Below are 19,883 nucleotides of genomic sequence, written 5' to 3'. Positions count from 1 at the left end.
TTTGCAACATGCTGCGTAGTGGATTTTGCCATACAAAAATGACACTTGTTAATCTCGTCACCGAGAATATTTGAAGCTAATTTACTCGAAATCTCCCTGTGCATGTGTAGAGCAGCTTATCAAAATATCACAGCTGATTTAAACACTACAAAAATAAAAAAAAAAAATTAAACAAACAAATGAAAGCAATCCATCTGAATTCACCTGAATAAAAATATAGATACGCCTATCGAAAAGTATATAGACCAAATGGATAAACGGAATGGCATATCTATGGTAAAAATTACGTAGAGCGTTTATCTCACATCACTATTTTGCGAGATGCCAATTTTTCCACGTGTATCTCTGATGTTTCATCTGGAATTTTGACGTATCAGTATGCTTCATTGTGTCTCAGATCTCAAATGCTTTGTGAATGCATAAGAAAGTTGCCCAAAAATTCTAAGCTCGGGGAAACTCAAGGCTATAAATATAAATGCTAGCGACTCTTGTCATTTGTAATAAGAGGAGCTCACCCACATTTAGGAGGTATAGCCTTGACAGACGGCAGCGTTAATCTGGATTAAGTCTGGAGTTAGTGAAGATAACTCCGTTGTTAATTCCCATTTAATCCTCAAAATTTTAGAGAGTTAGCTGCATTTGCGTTGGCAACATTGTTAAAAATGGCCAATTTTAATCTATTGTGAATGAAAAACAAGAAACACTGTTGTTGTTTTGCAAATTTTCAATAATAAAAGAATAAGTTTTATCTTAGGAGGGGATTCTCTTGCTCTTTCAAGATTGCGCGATGACACAAAAGGTAAAAATCCTATACCTAAATATGCATTGTAGAATCTAGTGATATAAGAACAGCTGATTCGGTAAATTTATTGTGAAAGACTATTGTGCATGACTATTGTAAATTGGCGCACCTTCTGTATTCATTCTTAAAAAAAAAACTGTAACAAATATTTTTAATTTAAATAGAAATTATAAAATCTGTTGAAAACTTACCTTCCGCAACAATTATCAACGCAATAGTGATAAAATGACAGCTAAAACAGGGTTGCAGTTATATTTTTAGGTTTCATTGGACGAGAATAAACATGGGCTTTGGTTTGACATATTTTAAAGCCATTGCGAATAATTTTCTGCGTGTGTTTGTGCCGTTGCAACAAGTGGAAAATTCTGCAATTCGTGCATCGTGCAAGGGTTTTGCAGGAGCAAGAGAATACCTCAATGGTGTAATGTTATAATGAAGTTTTAAAAATAAAGTGCTCATATGTTTCTGTAATAAGAAATGGTTTTGCAAAAATTGTTCGGCCAACAACCGCAATGTTTATCTTGTATCCATATTTTTTGAAAATATTATAACAATGACAATCAGCTGTTTACGAGAGCTTCAAACTCGCATAGCTGCCGTCTGTCACCTACAAATTTGGATCTGGTTAAGTGCGCAGTTAATCGGGATTAACGCTGATTTCTTTCAAACCTATTAGGGTACACTGGAAGATCTTTAAGAGAAATTACATGATTGCTCTTAGGTTTAAGTGTTTTTAACAACAATTTGGGTCCTTGTTTTTGTTGAACACGCTGGAAAAGCTATGGGACCTAAGTATCAGAAACTGAATGCTGAGGACTAAGATATTAGCGACTCAGTTCACTTACACCAAAGCCAGGTCGTTTTACACTGAAAAACCAATAACGTCATACGATGTAGGTGCCCTGTAAAGGTCGATCGAAAAAGATACATTTGTTTTGCTGCTGCACTCTCCTATTGGTAGTTTAAATATTATGCAGAATGCAAAAGGTTTAAGGAATGTAGGAAATTGAAACTAAACTCTCAAAATTCATATATTTATGTACACCTATAATATAGATTCAGGAATCGCGTTACTAAATTTAAAATAAACGGAATGAAACTGCAGTCAGTATATGTACATGCAAATGAAGCAATATGGAGTCTCCACAGGCAATACGTTTAGCAATGCAGTTAGTATACCATAAACATTCGCCTGTCGGGATACCCCGTAAGCCAGTTGCGATAATTTTTTCGATAAAATTGGGTCATTTCCACTTCGTAACGGATTATTTTTCATCAAACGTTTGATTGCGTCGTTCGAATTGGGCATTAAGTACTCGGTAAAAATGTTCACATCTGATTTACCCAAGCTTTCACCTACATGGGGATTATGCGTTTTGTGTCATAAAAAGGCAGAGTGGTCTTGTGAACGTTGCGTTGATTTATATTGTTCCATGGAATGCCAGCGCATGGATTGGCCACGACACCGTTATATTTGTTTGCCCATGCCACGTTTGGTGCCTCTTAGTCACGCAGAGGATACATTATTACGTAAGAAATTGATTTCGGAATCCAATGGTAATCAAGTCAGCTCCACGTCAGTTGAAGAGTTATTGAAAAATGATGACACTGAAAAGAATACTAAACTGAGCAACAAAACACGTAATTTTACTGAAAATGTTATTTTGGTAAAATTCCTTTCATCAAATAAATGTTTGGTGCGTGCGCATAAACCGCCAGATAATTTCACAGATATTCAGAAGGAAATTAATGCTTTTGGAAAAAATGCTCCGGAATTAATTGTGTGCCCTTCTGTGGGATCTGTTGCTCTTTTATTATATAAGGGTACATATACTCGAGTTGAAGTGTTATCAATTCAGGACGACAAACGCATTACATTATTATATTGCGATTACGGATTGATAGCAACTGTTGCTAAAGTTGATCTCAGAATGGCGGTAGATGATGTCCTGAAATTTCCCCGATTGTCGGCACTTGTAATACTGCATAATGTGGGGGAATGTTCTGATTCAAAAGTAATGTCTTTGCTCGAAAAATTTGAAGGGATGCAGTGCGAATTGCGTCGATGTATTGAGACGAGCAGTAACAAAATCGGAGAAGAAGTTTCTCTAACATGTGGAAACGTAAACCTAAATGAAGAAATAAATAAATTATGTTTCGACACTAACTTTGGAAAGGTGTATGAAAACGTTCAAAATTCTGAAGACATCGAAATTAAAAATTTAAATAATAACGACGACCTTTTGCTTGATCTCTGTCTCGATGAACCTTGTCAGAAGGAAAAACCAATCTTATCACCACCATTTGACATATATATATTTCAAACTAATTTGTCAAATTTTAAAGTGGTAGTTCTGGATACTTCAGCTTTGAGTTACGGGTATATAGGTTGTATAGCAGAAACGGACTTGAAATATTTAGTTACTGTGCAGGAGTATTTGAACAATTACGAAGATAATGGACAATTTTATAGTCCAAAACTTCATGAATATTGCTTGGCTAAGTTCGAGAATGAGTGGTATAGAGCCAGAGTCGTGAAAATAATGGGAAACTCACGTTATACTGTTGTGTATTTGGATTTTACTAACGAAAGCACAATTACTTCTCAGGATATACGGCGTTATCCTAAAGATTTAAATGGACCGTGTCGTACTAACTTGTGCTTAATTGACGGATTGCCTACTACTCTTAATGCTGATCATATAAACTTTTTAAAAAAAGAGATAACGGCAGAATGTAAATTGGTTATTGATAAAGTTAAAGAAGTTGTTCAACAAATTGTTGTAGTTGAATGCGCAACTATTATTGAAAAAATGAACAGCGTTGAATTTAAGGCAATTTAATTTTTTTTAATTCAATTATAAACCAGTGAATAAAAATTTAATTTTTTGGTACATATTACATTAAAAGTTTATTATTTTATCTTCGGCTGGGATTTAGATTTTACACTGCGACCTTTCTTCTATTGTGTCTTCTGGTCACAAAGGTCTGGTCAAATCCAAGAGCTTGCTGAATGCAACGGGGGTGATGTGATCTATGTCTACGTGAATGGAATCAAGGGCCTTGAGTTTATTAATTAGTTCTGGAGTTTCCAGTTACTTGTCACAAAACCAGTTGCAGTTTACGCAATAGACTATGCCTGTGTTGAACAAGAGTTTCTTGAGCCTGCAGTGTCTAGTATAGGGTGCGACAAGGAGACGGAATTGGTCTCTTCTGGAGATTGATCATATCTCTAAACTGCTAGGTTGTAACATCCCAATAGTAACTTGGCGTGGCGCAAGTGGCTCTTGCCTGCTGCCAGTACCGTTCTCTTCCCATTTTCTGCTTGAGGAACAACCCCTTTATGTTCCATCGCAATGCATAGTTTTGGTCCAATCATTCTAGAAACAACCGTAGTTCATTGGTCACCTCATTGCCAGCTACTCTTTAATGCCCCATCAACCAGATCAGTCGTACACGGTTGCGAACTGATAGGCGATTTGATTTCATAGGTGAAGGGAGGTACGATGATTACGACGGAAATTAGAAACTCCACACTGACCTATAGCAAAGACTTCTGCTTGGAAAACGTCTCATTCGGTTAGGCGACTGCATATCAGGAGTACCTTAGTGGCTCTGGACAAAGTTAGTTTCACAAGGCTATTGCATCGTGAGGTTGAGTCTAATCCGAGGTCTAGGAATTTGACCTCTTTAGACAGCTTCCAGCTTCCTGCTTGGAAAACGTCTCATTCGGTTAGGCGACTGCATATCAGGAGTACCTTAGTGGCTCTGGACAAAGTTAGTTTCACAAGGCTATTGCATCGTGAGGGTGAGTCTAATCCGAGGTCTAGGAATTTGACCTCTTTAGACACCTCCAACTCTCTGCCACCAAGTGTTAAGGGCCTAAAGTTCGGAAGAGATACTCGCTTTGTGAAAGGGACGACGGTTGTTTTTGATGCGTAGATGTTTAACCTTACTGTATTACACTATCCCTTTGCTAAATTTAAGCCCCTTGTGGAATATGTCGCAGAGGGTGTTTTCAAATTTACGTCGTACCCCTGGCACCGATTCAAATTGTTTGTGAACAACTCAAGGAGCTCATCTATTACTAGGCTCCATAGTGGAGAGATAAAAATCCACCCCATGGACAGCCTTTCGTGGTGCCAAGAAAAACCTTTCTCTTCCCCACAACCTCTATTCATCTGCATACTGGAGCCGTGACATTCCCTTTCTCCAGTGACTTGATGACGCTTGCGTGGGACGCATTGTCAAAAGGAGCTTTGATGTGAAGAAAAGCAGATATCGCAACCTAGCCATTTCCCAGCGAATTTTGGTGTTTAGCTGTAAGTTGGTAAACAACAGTGTTAGTGGACCTACCTACTCTGTATGCTGCTGACTAGCGTGTAGGGATGCGATTTTCAGCGTCTTCGAACCTTTGTAGTTGTCTACACTATTTGGCCAGCGAGTAGTACTTACATAATTTCTACCTTGGGGATGAATATCTCCTTCGCTATTCTCTACTGTTCTGAGATAGAAGCCTTCGTTAGGCTATCCGTCATCAGCCCAGCGAGATGTGTGATGTGTTGTTGCAAAAGTGCTGGGAAAATGCCATTCGCCCATGGTAAGTTATAGTTCGAGAAGGAGATCAGTGCCCATTTGATTCAGTCTACAGTGAATAATTTCTTTGCAGCTGTCTAATCAGAGCGACCTGGCCTATGTGCGCCCCTTGGTGGAATTTCTTCATCCCGAACCGGGAAGTGGGCAAGCAAGAGTGCCGTTGCCCTGTCCTCTGCGCTGGTCGTATGGGACCCATCATGTCTTTTCATGGATAATGCTTTCACCGGCTCGCCTCTAGACAAAGCCTCGCGATGACAGCCGAGGATACCCTCGCGTGTTGTAAGTTCACCTGGGTAACTTCTATGCGAAGGTGCCTCAGATAACACCGCTAATGGCCACCAGGGCCTCCAGCTTGTGTGGTGGGCATTTTCCCTCCCCGCTTCCTCACCGTTTCGACTTCTTGAAGCCGCCCGCCTCCGTGCAGTTAATTCTGCTCGAGGAGGTTGCTGTTTTGGACTTCGCCATATGATCAATGTACATAGTATTTTGCTGGTAACAATGCTATGATGTTTCATTGTGGTATTTGTATAAACACAGTTAAAAAAAAGGTAACAAACTTTGCTAAAAGCTTTTACACAAAAGCTCTTCGAAATATTCTGTCAAAGTGACTTAAAAAATTAATTAATAAAAAGGAAACAAAATATTTTTCACAATTTTTCTTCCGGAAAAGCAGGAAACGGGAATAAATCGCCGAACGGATAAAAACCGGGTCAATTTCGGTAACGTGGAACCGGCTGTCGAGGGAATTAACTATCCGCTGGCTCTTTGTCTTTGATGACGTGGTTGCCGCTCTAAATTTCTTATTTAAATCTAATAAAGCTGTCAAAACACCACGTATATTAGGGGTATTCTCTTACTCTTGCAAATCCCTTGAACGGTGCACGAATTGCAGAATTTTCTACTTGGTGCAACGGCACAACAACAAACACACACAGAAAATTATTTACAATGTCATTAAAGAATATCAAACCAAAACCCATGTTTATCTTCGTGCAGTGACACGTAAAACTATAATTATACCCTGTTTTAGCATTTTACATAAAAACATATTTCGCCGTTAAATTGCCGAAGATTTAAATGGATTTTATATAATTTATATTTAAATTATATAGACGTCTTACAGTTTTATATTAAGAATGAATGCAAAAGGTGCGCCAATTCACAATAGCCATGCACAATAGTCATTTACAATAAATTGACCGAATCCGCTGTTCATATATCCCTAGATTCTGCAATGGGTGCTCTCGTGTCCTTTGCATATTTCGGTTTAGGATTTTTGTATTTTTTGTCATCGTACACTCTTGCAACAGCAAGGGGGATTAATTTATCGCCAACAACTGTTATTCTAAAAATTGTTAGCTAACAATTGCCTAACATTAGCAATATGTGTTACGCACATATGTAATAGTGTTAGCAATAAGGTTGTCATAAGAACGTTTATTGCATGTCGGGATGACAATTAAACACTTGAGAATTTGTGATAGAAACTTATCCTACCGTAAACAAATACAAAATATAAAAAAGTGAATTTTTATACAGAAATTTAAGTTGTAACAAGGAGGTAGATCATGTATTGAATTTATTTTATGTTATATTGTGAAATATAAGGCTTGCCAGCACGAAGTAAGTTTATTATAATTTGGTTGCTGTAAACTTGTTTTTGGTGTATTTACATTTACTATATTTATCATAAATTTGTAATGCATTTTACTTTATGATAGTCAAAGTTTTTTGAAGTTTTATTTGGGTACGTACGGATAAAGGAGGTCCTTTAGATCCTTTAGATATAGTTGCCGCTGACTTATTGTTTTAAGATATTTGCATTTAAAGTTCGAGAATGAAGTATTTGAAATGCGTGTTTCTCCGGTTTATAGTGAATTTTACAATTATATCCACTAACACTTCTGTAATTCGGTTCTCAACATTTGTTTTGCATTAAATAGTGAAAAAATAACTATATTTTCATATTTAACTTTCAATAAAATCCATTTATTCAAACAATAAGAAAATGGTTGCAAGCAAGCAAAAAAATATTGGTAACATATTTTCTAATAGAATAAAAATAAGTGAAAAAGAAAGATTGTACCATCAAAACAAAATTCATTATCGTGTGATGATCTTTCAGAATTTTTATTATCTTATAAATCCTGGTGTTGGATCGACCGTGGTTATTCATTTAGATTCGGCCGTGCTCTAAATGCCGCCAACGTGGAAAGGAGTATTACGCGACCTTCATTCAGCTCCTGGTTCCTCGCACAGTCTTCTCCGTGTGTCAGACCGTCATACGTCGGAATGTTACATCAGTCAAGTGAAATTTTTGTACTGGTTAGTGTCACTTCCCGACGTGTTTATGCCTGCGCCCCACACGTGAGTGGAGTGTGTCGTATATTGCCCCATGCTGCAGCCTGCCCTCGCAACACCCAAGAGTAGCGTCGCCAACTAACACCACAGTGCGATAACCGCACCTGAGAGTTCTACAGCTACAACAACCACCCTCACTCCCTGATCACCTACGGACACCCGCGACAAACTCGGATTTTACAATTTAACTGTAACGGATTCCAGATCAAGATCTAGGAGATAGTTGCACTCATTAACCGGGAATACGCATCGATAGCTGCGGTACAAGAAACTAAGCTAAACAGCCGCTCAGATCTTCTGAGTTATGCAGGTTTCAGCGTTTTACGTAATGATCGCGAGCGAGATTATGGTGGAGGTCAAGCCTTTATACTGCACAACATCATATAAGGATGGAGCTGGCGAATCAGATAGACATTCTGCACAATGAATGACGAAGCCCCCTCCAGGATTAAGGCCACCTGTAATAGCTCGCCCGATATTACCATTTCTAGCGGTTGTCTGGACAGACATGATGACCGAGTTGAAATTCAATTCAATTTATTTTAGTCGGCATTTTATAGTACACTCTTCGGTAAACAAAACCAAACGATGTGTTACCCGACGGCTGCACAAAATGCCAAAAGAAATTTCACCGCGTACTATCAGGGATGAGGAGGTTCAGAAGGTCATCAACAAGGAAAAACCATCCAAATCCATTGGCCCTGATGGAAGCGACATGCTTATTCTAAAGCATCTTGATCCTCAACCTGTCGCTGACCACTCTACAAATACCCGATGTGTGGAAAGTCAGAAGAGTGGTCCCACTACTGAAACCTAGGAAACCCGCCAAAAAGAGGAGTCCTATCGTCCGATAAATCTCCTCTCCCCAGTAGTGAAGATACTTGAGGCATTGCTACTCCCAACCTTCACTCACGACCTCAGCCTAGCAAACCACCAGCATGGATTCCGAAAAGGGCACAGTACCACCACAGCACTTCGCATCATAAACGCCCAGATAGTTCGTGGCAGTCAGTCACAAAACGCTACTGCAGGACATTGAGAAAACTACGCTCCCTCCAGGACTGAAGAGAACCATCTGAGTGAAAAAGTTCAAAGCTGTTGTTTAACATCTCTATCTCGAAACTCAAACAGGCACCAGAGGGAATTACTATAACCTATATTGGCGTGGGGCAATAGAATACTCTTTCAGTGCTTTGGTAGAAAAAAGCCGTCAAGATAAAATATTTGTCGGAGTTTTTATTCGTCGGCATTTTGATGTGTCGGCATTTTGAACTTCGGTATTTTAAGTGTATCCCGTTTTTAATAATCAAGAAAAGGTGGAGTTGTTCGTTTGAGGCCTTGCGGACTCTGGCCACGAACACGCTCAGGATCATAATCCTTAGTAGAATACTCTTTCAGTGCTTTGGTAGAAAAAAGCCGCCAAGCTAAAATTTTGTCGGACTTTTTATTTGTCGGCATTTTGAACTTCGGTATTTTAAGTGTATCCCGTTTTTAATAATTATGCCCTGAACAGGATATATTAAGTTTGTTACGAAGTTTGTAACACCCAGAAGGAAGGACCCTATAAAGTACACTCAGTCCTTTTTTTACGCGATTATTGGTTCTGCCACTAATCGCGTAAAAATGGTTAGTTTTCCAATATTAACTGACGAATTGGTTCCGAATATAAAAAATATCGCGTATAACAAAATATACGCGCAAAAAAATATTCAAAAACAATACAATAAGTTTCAAATTTCAGACTTATGATTTATTCATTAATAACAAAATAAAAATACAAAACAAAAACCATATATAAAAGAGAACAAAATATAAAATAGGTAGATTTATTGAAAACACCGTTGAATGCTGTTTAATCACTGTCATTATCCGTAGTGGAGATTATTCTTAGCCGCTTATTTTGATGGCCGGCACTGATATCACTAGAATTTGTACCAGAATCAATAGTAAGAACTATGGATTGATGTTCTGATTGACTAAGCATCTCCGACTGAGTTTGCACCATAAATTCAGTTAATTTTGTTTGAATGCTTCTTTTTGGACCCAATAAATTCCGATGTAGTTCTTTATATCTTAACATGCAGAGACTCAATTCTTTTTGAAAAATTCGTGCACGTTCGGCATCAGTATCATTTGCTACAAAATAATTTTCCAATTCTGCTGCAAGCTTAAGACCTTATTATAGTTAGGCCTTTAGTCTTTTAACGAAATACCCGAAACTGTATACCCATACACTCACACACGCATACCAATATCCACACACTATTAGGGTGCGCCGACATATTCAAAAATTATTACGCTTAAAAATATGTAAACAAGCAAAAAACGAAAAAAAGCAATCGCGTTAAAGTGAAAAATTCGCGTAAAAAAAGGAATTTGCGCTGCAAAAATAACCGCGTTAAAGTGAAATAGCGTAAAAAGAGATCGCGTAAAAAAAGGACTGAGTGTATATATATAAATGATCAGTATGTCGAGCTGAGTCGATTTAGCCATGTCCGTCTGTCTGTCTGTATATATACGAACTAGTCCCTCAGTTTTTAAGATATCGTTTTGAAATTTTGCAAACGTCATTTTCTCTTCAAGAAGCTTCTCATTTGTCGGAACGGCCGATATCGGACCACTATAACATATAGCTGCCATACAAACTGAACGATCGGAATCAAGTTCTTATATGAAAAACTTTCACATTTGACAATGTATCTTCACCAAATTTGGTATATATTATTTTCTAAGGCAAAAATGTAATCTCCAAAGAAATTGATCAGATCGGTTAACTATAGCATATGGCTGCCATACAAACTGAACGATCGGAATCAAGTTCTTGTATGGACAACTTTCACATTTGACAAGATATATTCACGAAATTTGGTATATATTATTTCCTAAAGCAACAATGTAATCTCCGAAGAAATTGATCAGATCGGTTGACTATAGCATATAGCTTCCATACTAACTGAACACATAGTTACTAACAGAAATGCACCTGTGAAGGGTATTTAGCTTCGGCTACGTTTTTTCTTGTTTTCCATTGAAATACTATGATGCATGACATTACAAAGCGTTTCATCAAATACATTTAAATTTCACATTTTTCTTTAATTTTCATCGTTTTATATTTTTTGTTAGTGGTACTGTACAAACAGATCCCTCCAATTACATATTTATTTGGTAATATTGCTATCTGAATATCCCTCGTTTACAATTGCTAAAAGTCAAAACCTCCTGAACTTTGACTGTTCACAGAGTTCAGTGGTTATGACGTTTAGCAATTGTTCTATCACTCCCAATGAGTGATGTGTTGGGCATTTCTTTATCTCCGCTGACAGGAATGGCAAGATTATCAATTGAAAGTGTACTAGCACAAACTCTTAGCAATAAAACAGTTGTGTCTAATTTTTACAAATTTGATAATGTCGATAGATATTAAAAAGGTCGGTGGCTATATACTATATTTTTTACAGGACAATCGTAATATTACCTAATATTGGATCATATTTATTTAACTTTTCAGAGTTGTGCTATAAATTTTGAATTTGTGAATATTTCTCATAATCACGATCTTTGTATTTTTTTTAGATATATGAAAAGGCCATGACGTCCTTGATACTTACCCAATTACATTTGTCGGAGGTGAAACAAGACATAATTGTGGACTTTGACTTAATATCCGGTGAAAACCTGATAGCATTACAATGTTCCAGTAATCAGCTTATAATATTGGATCTTTTAGATTTATCAACAGAGTTAACTGATTTGCCATATAATTTATATTACGTTAAAATTCCACAAACTTATAACTTGGAATCATTAAAGAAAAACGATTTGAAACAAGCTTATAATGACTCGACTTTATTGGAACAGCATCGACGAGTATTAGAGCCGACATATATGGCACATTTTTCTTGTGAACCTCCAAAAGTAAATGCTTTGCAATTTAAACGAGCACCACGGAATACAGCGATCGGAGAGTCACTTGCCGTTATTGTAACTAATAGTGGACTGTGTCGAATATTAATAAAGATGGCTGCTCCTAGTCGTCATTGGAATGAAATATGCAATGTTAATGATTTATTTTTTGATGAAAAATTAGCCTCAAAAATCAAGGGCTTCACAGAAAGTCATGCTATTGACTGCTACATAACTGCAGCTGCTTGGCTTAAAAATGAACCGATATTATTAGTATCTTTCGAGAATGGATATATAGCAATTATTTTGTTCCAAGATACAAAAAGTGCAAATGTAAAAGATATTTGTATAACAAGAACAACACTTAAAAAAATATATGATATACATCTATTTGATCATTTTTTGCTTATTAGTACTAGAGATGGTATTTTGAAATTATTTTCAGTAAATTTAATTAATGATATGCCTATTATAACTCCATTGGAAGATTTATGGAGTAAAAAAGATAATATAGTTTGCAGCAAAGTACTTGTAAATAAGTTTTCTGCCAGTATATATCTGGTCGTTTTTAATAAAGGTCCTAATATAATCCTGTATTCGTTCAATACTAAAGGTGAAGTTATGCACTGTAAAGAGCTGTATATTGGTGGGATAAAAGTAACAGGTAAACAAATTTCTGTTAATGTAGCAAAATAATTTTTTTATCTTCCGTTGAATAGGAATCCAATTCATATCTTCCTCTGATTTTATCGTCACTACCATCACGAATGATGTGAGTTATTTTCAAATAAACTTTGTGGATCAAAGGGAATTTGAAATAATTGAACATAGTATTGAGACCAATTTGAAGACCTCGAACGTAGGAATTCTGGGTACAATTCCATCACTAAATACAAATATATTGACCTTTATATTATTTCGTAACGGAGAATATACACAACAATGTAAATATATGCATAATAGTATATTTATAAATATTGTAAAATTGCAAAGACTCGGCGACCGAAAGCTATTAGCAATGCCTAGCAAACATGTAATTAATTCATGTAACGATAATGCAACTATCTTGGGAATGGATATATTTAATAATATGGAATATGACAATTACTGCCCTCTTTCGGATATCATAAATACTCAGTTACCTGCCGTTTTGAATGACACCTTTTTACTTCAACTTCAAACAAAATTTGTGTTTGTTTCGAATTTCCTTAGTTATCAAAGGTAAGAAGTGAAGTTTAGATGAGTTCGCTTAAATATAATTTAGTATTTTTTCTTTTGTATTCAATACTAAATAAAAAATTGTTATTTTATGTATTCTGTGTCGTACCAACTCAAGGTTGATAGAATAAAGCTTACGATCATATATTTGATGCCGAACTTGGTTCAAAATGATTGGCTGCAATATGTTTGTGTTATTTTACCCTTGAAAAAGCTTAAAAGTTCGGTTATGGCAATTAAAAGTAATTTTTGTCAAAGATATCGTCCCCTCAATATAACAATAGCGTATAATTTTTTTGGGGTTTTGAGAAAATCGAGTTTAAAGTTTTTGTCAAATCAGATGTCAATTAAAACCTCAATATCGCGGTAAATAAAAATTCTTCATAGTGGATTTTTCGATGAGTACATTATACCGTTTCTTGTCTTTAAATTTACCAAGTTTCTTTATTCTACGCATCCTTTAAGACCATAATTATGTTATTCAAAGCGCAAGTCCTCCATATAGGCCATTTTATTTTTTAAGGAATTCGTATGATGTATCTGATACACTATTTTATTTTGTATGGTATACGCTGTTTTATTCAATAATTTTACGGTATTTTTATTAAAATATTTGATCTCAAAAATATCAATTTGTAACATTATAAAACAGTAATTAATTCATAGTTTTGTTAATTCAGTGGCATTTATTCATTACTTTCCAATTTGGGTTATTATAAACCAAAAATTATAACAAATGAAGGTATACATTGCGTAAATCAAAAATAACTAGAAATTCATTCGTCTTCATTCTCTTCCTCTGCTACATCTGGCTCATCTAAACAATTTCGCTTGTTTCCACCTCGTAAACTAAAAAAAAATGACTGCGAGCCACGAGGAATTACACTCTTTTTGCACAAATTTTAAAGATCATGCAGCTTTCGATTACAAATTGGCAGCCCTTTATTGTATTTGCCAGTAAACGAAAAGTTGAACACCTCTTTTTGAGGTATCTCTATGTCCGGCAATCCCACAGCGAAATCAAACTCATCAGTCTTTGGAGCAATTTCCACAACGACTGGTGGTTTCGTGTCAGAGCCTGTTGATATTTACCTTACTTACTTCACTTACATTATATAAAAGACGATACTCACTCAGATGTTTAAAATCCATATTTTTAATGAATAAACTTTCTCTGCGAAATGAATTTGCAAGCTGAAATTTCAAATGACTACAATATTTCCTTGGCATTCATGTAGTCAAAACAACGTAAAAATCGCATAGGCTACTACTCTTGTAAATTTCTGATAAAACTTTCGAATTTGTATTGAAAATAAAACAGCTTATGTGGAGTATAGAAATGGTCGGAATAAAACTATTTCTCAAACAATAGTGTATATTATTATAAGCTATTTTATGAGTTAAAGTTTTGATAAATTGTATTTATTTCTACAGGCTAAAATGGAGTATAATGCGCATACACTATTATTCTTTTAACAACTTTGCAGTAGCAATTTCAAGCAAAATAGCGCATATGAGCTTATACACTTATTGAAGGAAATTTTTGAACATGAAATTATACACCATTTTTTCCAATGACATTTTGACCCACTTTGTGGAAGTAGAATTTGAAGAAATTTTGACCAGACATAGAATCAATGATGGAGATTCTAAATATGCAATAAAAAAATAATGGCGTATGAGCACATACGCTATTGTTATATTGAGGGGACGATATTATGTTTTAGATTTCCACTTTCAGTACATATGTATATTAGACTCCCAAAAGTATTTCAACTTAAAATATTTTTTATACTCTCGCAACAAAGTTGCTAAGGAGAGTATTATAGTTTTGTTCACATAACGGTTATTTGTAAGTCCTAAAACTAAAAGAGTCAGATATAGGGTTATATATACCAAAGTGATCAAGGTGACGAGTAGAGTTGAAATCCGGATGTCTGTCTGTCCGTCCGTCCGTGCAAGCTGTAACTTGAGTAAAAATTGAGATATCATGATGAAACTTGGTACACGTATTCCTTGGTTAAGAAGGTTAAGTTCGAAGATGGGCAAAATCGGCCCATTGCCACGCCCACAAAATGGCGAAAACCTAAAACCTATAAAGTGTCATAACTAAGCCATAAATAAAGATATTAAAGTGTAATTTGGCACAAAGGATCGCATTAAGAAGGGGCATATTTGGACGTAATTTTTTTGGAAAGTGGGTGTGGCCCCGCCCCCTACTAACTTTTTTGTACATATCTCGGAAACTACTATAGCTATGTCAACCAAACTCGATAGAGTCGTTTACTTCAGGCATTTCCACATACAGTTCAAAAATGAAAGAAATCGGATAATACCCACGCCCACCTCCCATACAAAGGTTATGTTGAAAATCACTAAAAGTGCGTTAACCGACTAACAAAAAACGTCAGAAACACTAAATTTTACGGAAGAAATGGCAGAAGGAAGCTGCACCCAGGCTTTTTTAAAAATTGAAAATGGGCGTAGCGTCGCCCACTTATGGACCCAAAACCATATCTCAGGAACTACTAGACCGATTTCAATGAAATTCGGTACATAATATTTTCTTAACACCCTGATGGCATGTACGAAATATGGGTGAAATCGGTTCACAACCACGCCTTCTTCCAATATAACGCGATTTTGAATTCCATCTGATGCCTTCTCTGTATAATTTATACATTAAGAACCAATGATGATAGCGGAATAAAACTTTACACAAATACGGTATTTGAAAAATATTTAAATGACGGATAATGAAATCTCGATTATCACTTTATCATGCGAGAGTATAAAATGTTCGGTGACACCCGAACTTAGCCTTTCCTTACTTGTTTCATTATTAACATTTTGCATAATTAAAATCAACATGAATATTTACTTCTAAGCTTAGTAGTTAGATGACATGATTTCTTAAAAATTATTTGATGTAACGCTTAATATGAATGTAATTAGTTTTAGGCCCTAGTCTAAGCCTCATCTTCCTAATATAGTGAATACCGATACTTTGGCTGACATTTTCCACATCAACTCAATTATAATATTTAACCTCTTCTGTTAAATTTATATCGCATAAATGTCATTTGAAGAAGATTTTCATATAATTTTTGCTGACGCGAAGTAACATAATTAAACTAAGTGAGTCAATGACCCTCAATGTAAGGTAATAAGATGCCAAATTTGATTATAATCCTTTCAAGATTTCGTCGAATAATAAAAGTTGAATGCTTTCGCAACATAAATAAGTATTTCCCTGGCTACCTTTTTTGCAAGTTTTCTTAGCCTTTCCTTATTTGTTGATTATTATTATTTATTATTCAAAATTATATTTGAATACTTATTAAGTGTTTAAATGTCAACATTATGTTTTCCCCAAATCCTTTATGTTCCGTCAGATTTGTTAATTAAATATCACTAACATTACAATTATGCACAACTTCCTTATTGTAAATCATAATTTTCTTTGTACACTATCACTATTCTCTTACATACGAATTTTACAGGTAAAAAAAGTTGTTGTCACTACAAGTGTCCTAAACAATTAATCTCCTAGAAGTCTGTAAATTCACCCTTCTTTTCGCAGAGTTCCTGCTTGAGTCACCTACAAACATTCGAAATACGCACTCTATACCAACAGAGCTGCGTAATATAGATATACATACATACATACATACTACATATATTATTATATAAAAAAAAATAATTAAAAAAAAACCAAAAGTATTATAAAGGGGTCAGTAGGGTAATCTTAAAAAAAAAAATTTTTTGTTTGCATTTTCTGTTCCCTTATACCCTTAGAATTAATGTAGAAACCTACTTTACCATTGGAAGGTTTTGAAAAAGGCCCAAAAATAATAATACCGCTCGACGTTCGGAGCGCTCGGAGTGTTCACAAAACCCTGGCTATCGTCCCTATATTTTTTATAATTTATTGACAATTTTACAAAAAAATTTATGTAAAAAAATATGGGGAAACATTAAAAAAGAAAAATGTTAATTACTTTTTTAATTATCAACATTTTTTCGTGTTTCTAGTAGGGACGATAACCATTCACGTACTTTTTAAGAATAAATTGGGTTTTTGTGTTTCAGATGATCCAAACATGAGAAATCATATCCGCCAGTGAAATGCGCATCTCATTCGCCCAGCCATTTCTCAGACAGATGTCATCAAAAAATTCCGAAAAAAATTGTTTATACACTCCACGATATACAGTACCTGTCCAATAAATTACGAACGAACAAAAAAATTATCCGGAGTTCTAACTTTAATCATTAATAAAAACATAAATATTTGGCGTATTTAAAAAAAAAAAAATTTTATATGCTATATATGTACATTAAACTTAAATTATCATATTTTTGTATTGAATCATATTCAATATTATTAAATTATATTAAAAATATTAAATTTTTGTTTTCGTTCGTAATTTATTGGACAAGTACTGTACATACCTGTTGATATGTGAAAAAAGTTCTATTGTAGAATAAAAATTTCTATGAAAAAAAAGTAAAAAAAACAGGCCAGATTACCCTACTGACCCCTTAAATTTCAACAATTTTCGCTGTACATACTATTTATTGTGCTAGCGACAATACTATTAATCAATTCAAATGCTGTACAATGTTTTTCGAATAATAAGTAAAAACATTGCTTGTTTTTGAGTGTTTAAAAATTGTTATTATCTTATTTTTTCCATTATTTTTTCTCTGTAAAATAAGTATATACTTGCTTTATCAAAGCCGTGCTTGGTTTGTATTCTGAAGATTATTATATTAACGACATTTAATTAAAAAATGTCAAAACTTTATTAATTTCCTCTTTTTTAGGTTCATGGCGAAAAAAAACCAGGACTCCACTGCATTTTCACTAAAATTTCTGTCACTTAGTATTCAAATAACTCACGTAATATGTCGGCTTAAGTACTTATTTTCATTAAAATCTTCAGCTTTGAGTGAATTTCAAAAAGAATCCATTCATGGTTTTTTAAAGATATATATTATTTTAATTAGAAAATTCAAAAAGCTGTTATTGCAGCAAAATTTTGTAGAGCAAACAAAAGAACGATTTTTGAATTTTTTAACTAAAGAATTTGATGTGAATACTAAGAACTGTAAAACGCATATTGAGTGGAAAGAAAAGTGTTTATATTGCAAGAACATAAATAACCCCGAAACTATGATGTGTGACCAAACTCATAAAGTAAAACGGTGTTATATATCATACAGACAGGTAAATTGCCAAACTATTTTATTCGTAGTGATTTAATGAGCACTTAAATATTAGTTTTAATTAATTTCTAACTTGGATTGGCTATATTTCTTTGCTAAAATAATATTTCGGTTCAATTTAATTTACCTTAAAAATGTTGCTGATTCTGTCCACAGAACGTTTAAAACATGTTGGTCCTAGTCGTGGTCAGACATAATCCCTTCTTTAGTTAATTAAAATATGAAAAAATCTGCTATCTGATTGACATTAACTTATTGTTTACAGTTTATATGAAAATATATTATTTCTTCAAAATTACAACTGTGTCAACTAATTTTTGGAAACCATTTCAGAACCATTAATAGTTTTATTTAAATATAAGTCTTATTTTAAAAGACGAGTGACCAAAAAATTTAAATTTAAATGCGAGACAATGTCATCTGGCAATGAATGAATGAAAACAGATTTTTACCCCAATAGTTTTAAGTGAGTCACCGTGTTAAAATAATTGAATTAACATTTATATTAATTTTTTTTTTATTTTGTAACCCCTAAAATCTTAAATAAAAATAATTTCTAATCCCAATACGGGATTTTTACAATTAAAATAAAAAAATAAATTTACACATTTATTATTAATATAAAAACAAAATTTCAAATTCTGATTCTGATTTTAAAATTGAACCCTGGTTGTAAGTAATGTTTGTTGGGAGCCAAAGTGAGCCACGGTGTGAGCACTCCTGATTCAAAATAAATATTTAGTTTATTACAGCATAGCAAAAATTATATTTATTCCAAAATTCTTAAATAACTTTTTGGAAAGTATTTTTCTTTGCCCTGACTTCAAGTGAGTGCACTCCAAATTAATTTGATTGCATTAAAAAATTACACTTTAAACCTAACCTAGTTTAATTCGAACATATGTACCTATGGTACTATGATATTGTTAAGTAATAAATCATTTAAAAATGCTTTTTTTCCAGCTGCCTATCATATCATCTCGTTACTGCCCTCGATGTCAGTATTACGTACTGGAAGACTTATCATTACTACAACAACTCTTCCCTGAAAACGAAGTAGTTAAATGTATATTTTGTCATTTTGTTTTTACGAATGATTGTATTTGAAAATACAAAGTAATTACCCTGTACATCCAAAATAATAACAAACAAAGTGATTGAAAATTAAGTTTATATTTTCATAAAAATAAAGCTTATATAAATGAAATATTGTGGTAGTTATTTTAATGAGCACTGCGGGAAGTGAATTCAACTGAAGAGGAATATAAGATTTCGGTATATTCTGGTATGAAAAAGAGTAAACAAGTGTTTTCAAGTTCAAATCACAATGCAGTTTGAGACTCAAATCAAATAACATCAGCGCGTTGTACGGCATATAGCACGAAAGAAAGCATCATTTAGGGAATTTGGCGAAAGACATATTATGTTCAGACATCAGTCTTTGCAAAGATTTCTTGAGTTAGTACTATTACTAGGTTAACACTGAAAAGTTGGGTGTTTTCAAATTTGCTACTTTACTGTAACTTTAATTGGTAACAATGGTTAAGAAAAAATCCATAACAACTGATTACTAAGGACGGTTATTCGACAAATAATGGTTCCGTTCACGCGTCGTATCGCGCTGCAACCACTATTCGGTCGACATGATCGCCCGGTAAAGTCTAGAGACTAAGAAGACCCGTATGAGTCCACCCGCCATGGCGCTAAACAATTAGAGCTGAGCCCATCCATTTTATGGACGATTTTGCATCGGTAGCTGTGGAAGATA

The 19,883-nt window shown here is 34.5% G+C and overlaps 2 protein-coding genes across 3 annotated transcripts; both read left to right on the top strand.

Moving 5' to 3' along the window:
* The first annotated feature begins 2,063 nt into the window (after positions 1-2,063).
* On the top strand, positions 2,064-3,703 carry LOC126762052 (uncharacterized). Its single transcript, XM_050478534.1, has one exon. The coding sequence runs from the start codon at positions 2,128-2,130 to the stop codon at positions 3,643-3,645; it is 1,518 nt and encodes a 505-aa protein (XP_050334491.1). The 5' UTR covers positions 2,064-2,127; the 3' UTR covers positions 3,646-3,703.
* A 3,133-nt stretch (positions 3,704-6,836) lies between these two features.
* On the top strand, positions 6,837-19,322 carry LOC126763494 (uncharacterized). Of its 2 annotated transcripts, XM_050481043.1 has the most exons (6): positions 6,837-7,021; positions 11,336-11,429; positions 11,490-12,329; positions 12,385-12,886; positions 17,714-18,116; positions 19,079-19,322. In XM_050481043.1, the coding sequence occupies exons 2-6, from the start codon at positions 11,351-11,353 to the stop codon at positions 19,220-19,222; spliced, it is 1,968 nt and encodes a 655-aa protein (XP_050337000.1). In that variant the 5' UTR covers positions 6,837-7,021; positions 11,336-11,350; the 3' UTR covers positions 19,223-19,322. The 2 variants fall into 2 exon arrangements, with proteins under 2 accessions (XP_050337000.1, XP_050336999.1); XM_050481042.1 differs by having other exon boundaries at positions 11,336-12,329.
* The last annotated feature ends 561 nt before the right edge of the window (positions 19,323-19,883 follow it).

This window comes from Bactrocera neohumeralis, chromosome 6, assembly GCF_024586455.1.
Source record: "Bactrocera neohumeralis isolate Rockhampton chromosome 6, APGP_CSIRO_Bneo_wtdbg2-racon-allhic-juicebox.fasta_v2, whole genome shotgun sequence".
In the NCBI taxonomy this organism is placed as follows: domain Eukaryota; kingdom Metazoa; phylum Arthropoda; class Insecta; order Diptera; family Tephritidae; genus Bactrocera; species Bactrocera neohumeralis.
The sequence above is the reverse complement of the archived record's forward strand: the minus strand, read 5'-3'. Positions and strand labels throughout refer to the sequence as shown.

Excerpts from the sequence above, each read along its gene's own strand:
- LOC126762052 (XM_050478534.1), top strand. The coding sequence starts at position 2,128 with ATGTTCACATCTGATTTACCCAAGCTTTCACCTACATGGGGATTATGC.
- LOC126763494 (XM_050481042.1), top strand. The coding sequence starts at position 11,351 with ATGACGTCCTTGATACTTACCCAATTACATTTGTCGGAGGTGAAACAA. Across the intron at positions 12,330-12,384 it reads TGGTGGGATAAAAGTAACAG|GAATCCAATTCATATCTTCC; the intron begins GTAAACAAATTT and ends TCCGTTGAATAG. Across the intron at positions 12,887-17,713 it reads AATTTCCTTAGTTATCAAAG|GTTCATGGCGAAAAAAAACC; the intron begins GTAAGAAGTGAA and ends CCTCTTTTTTAG.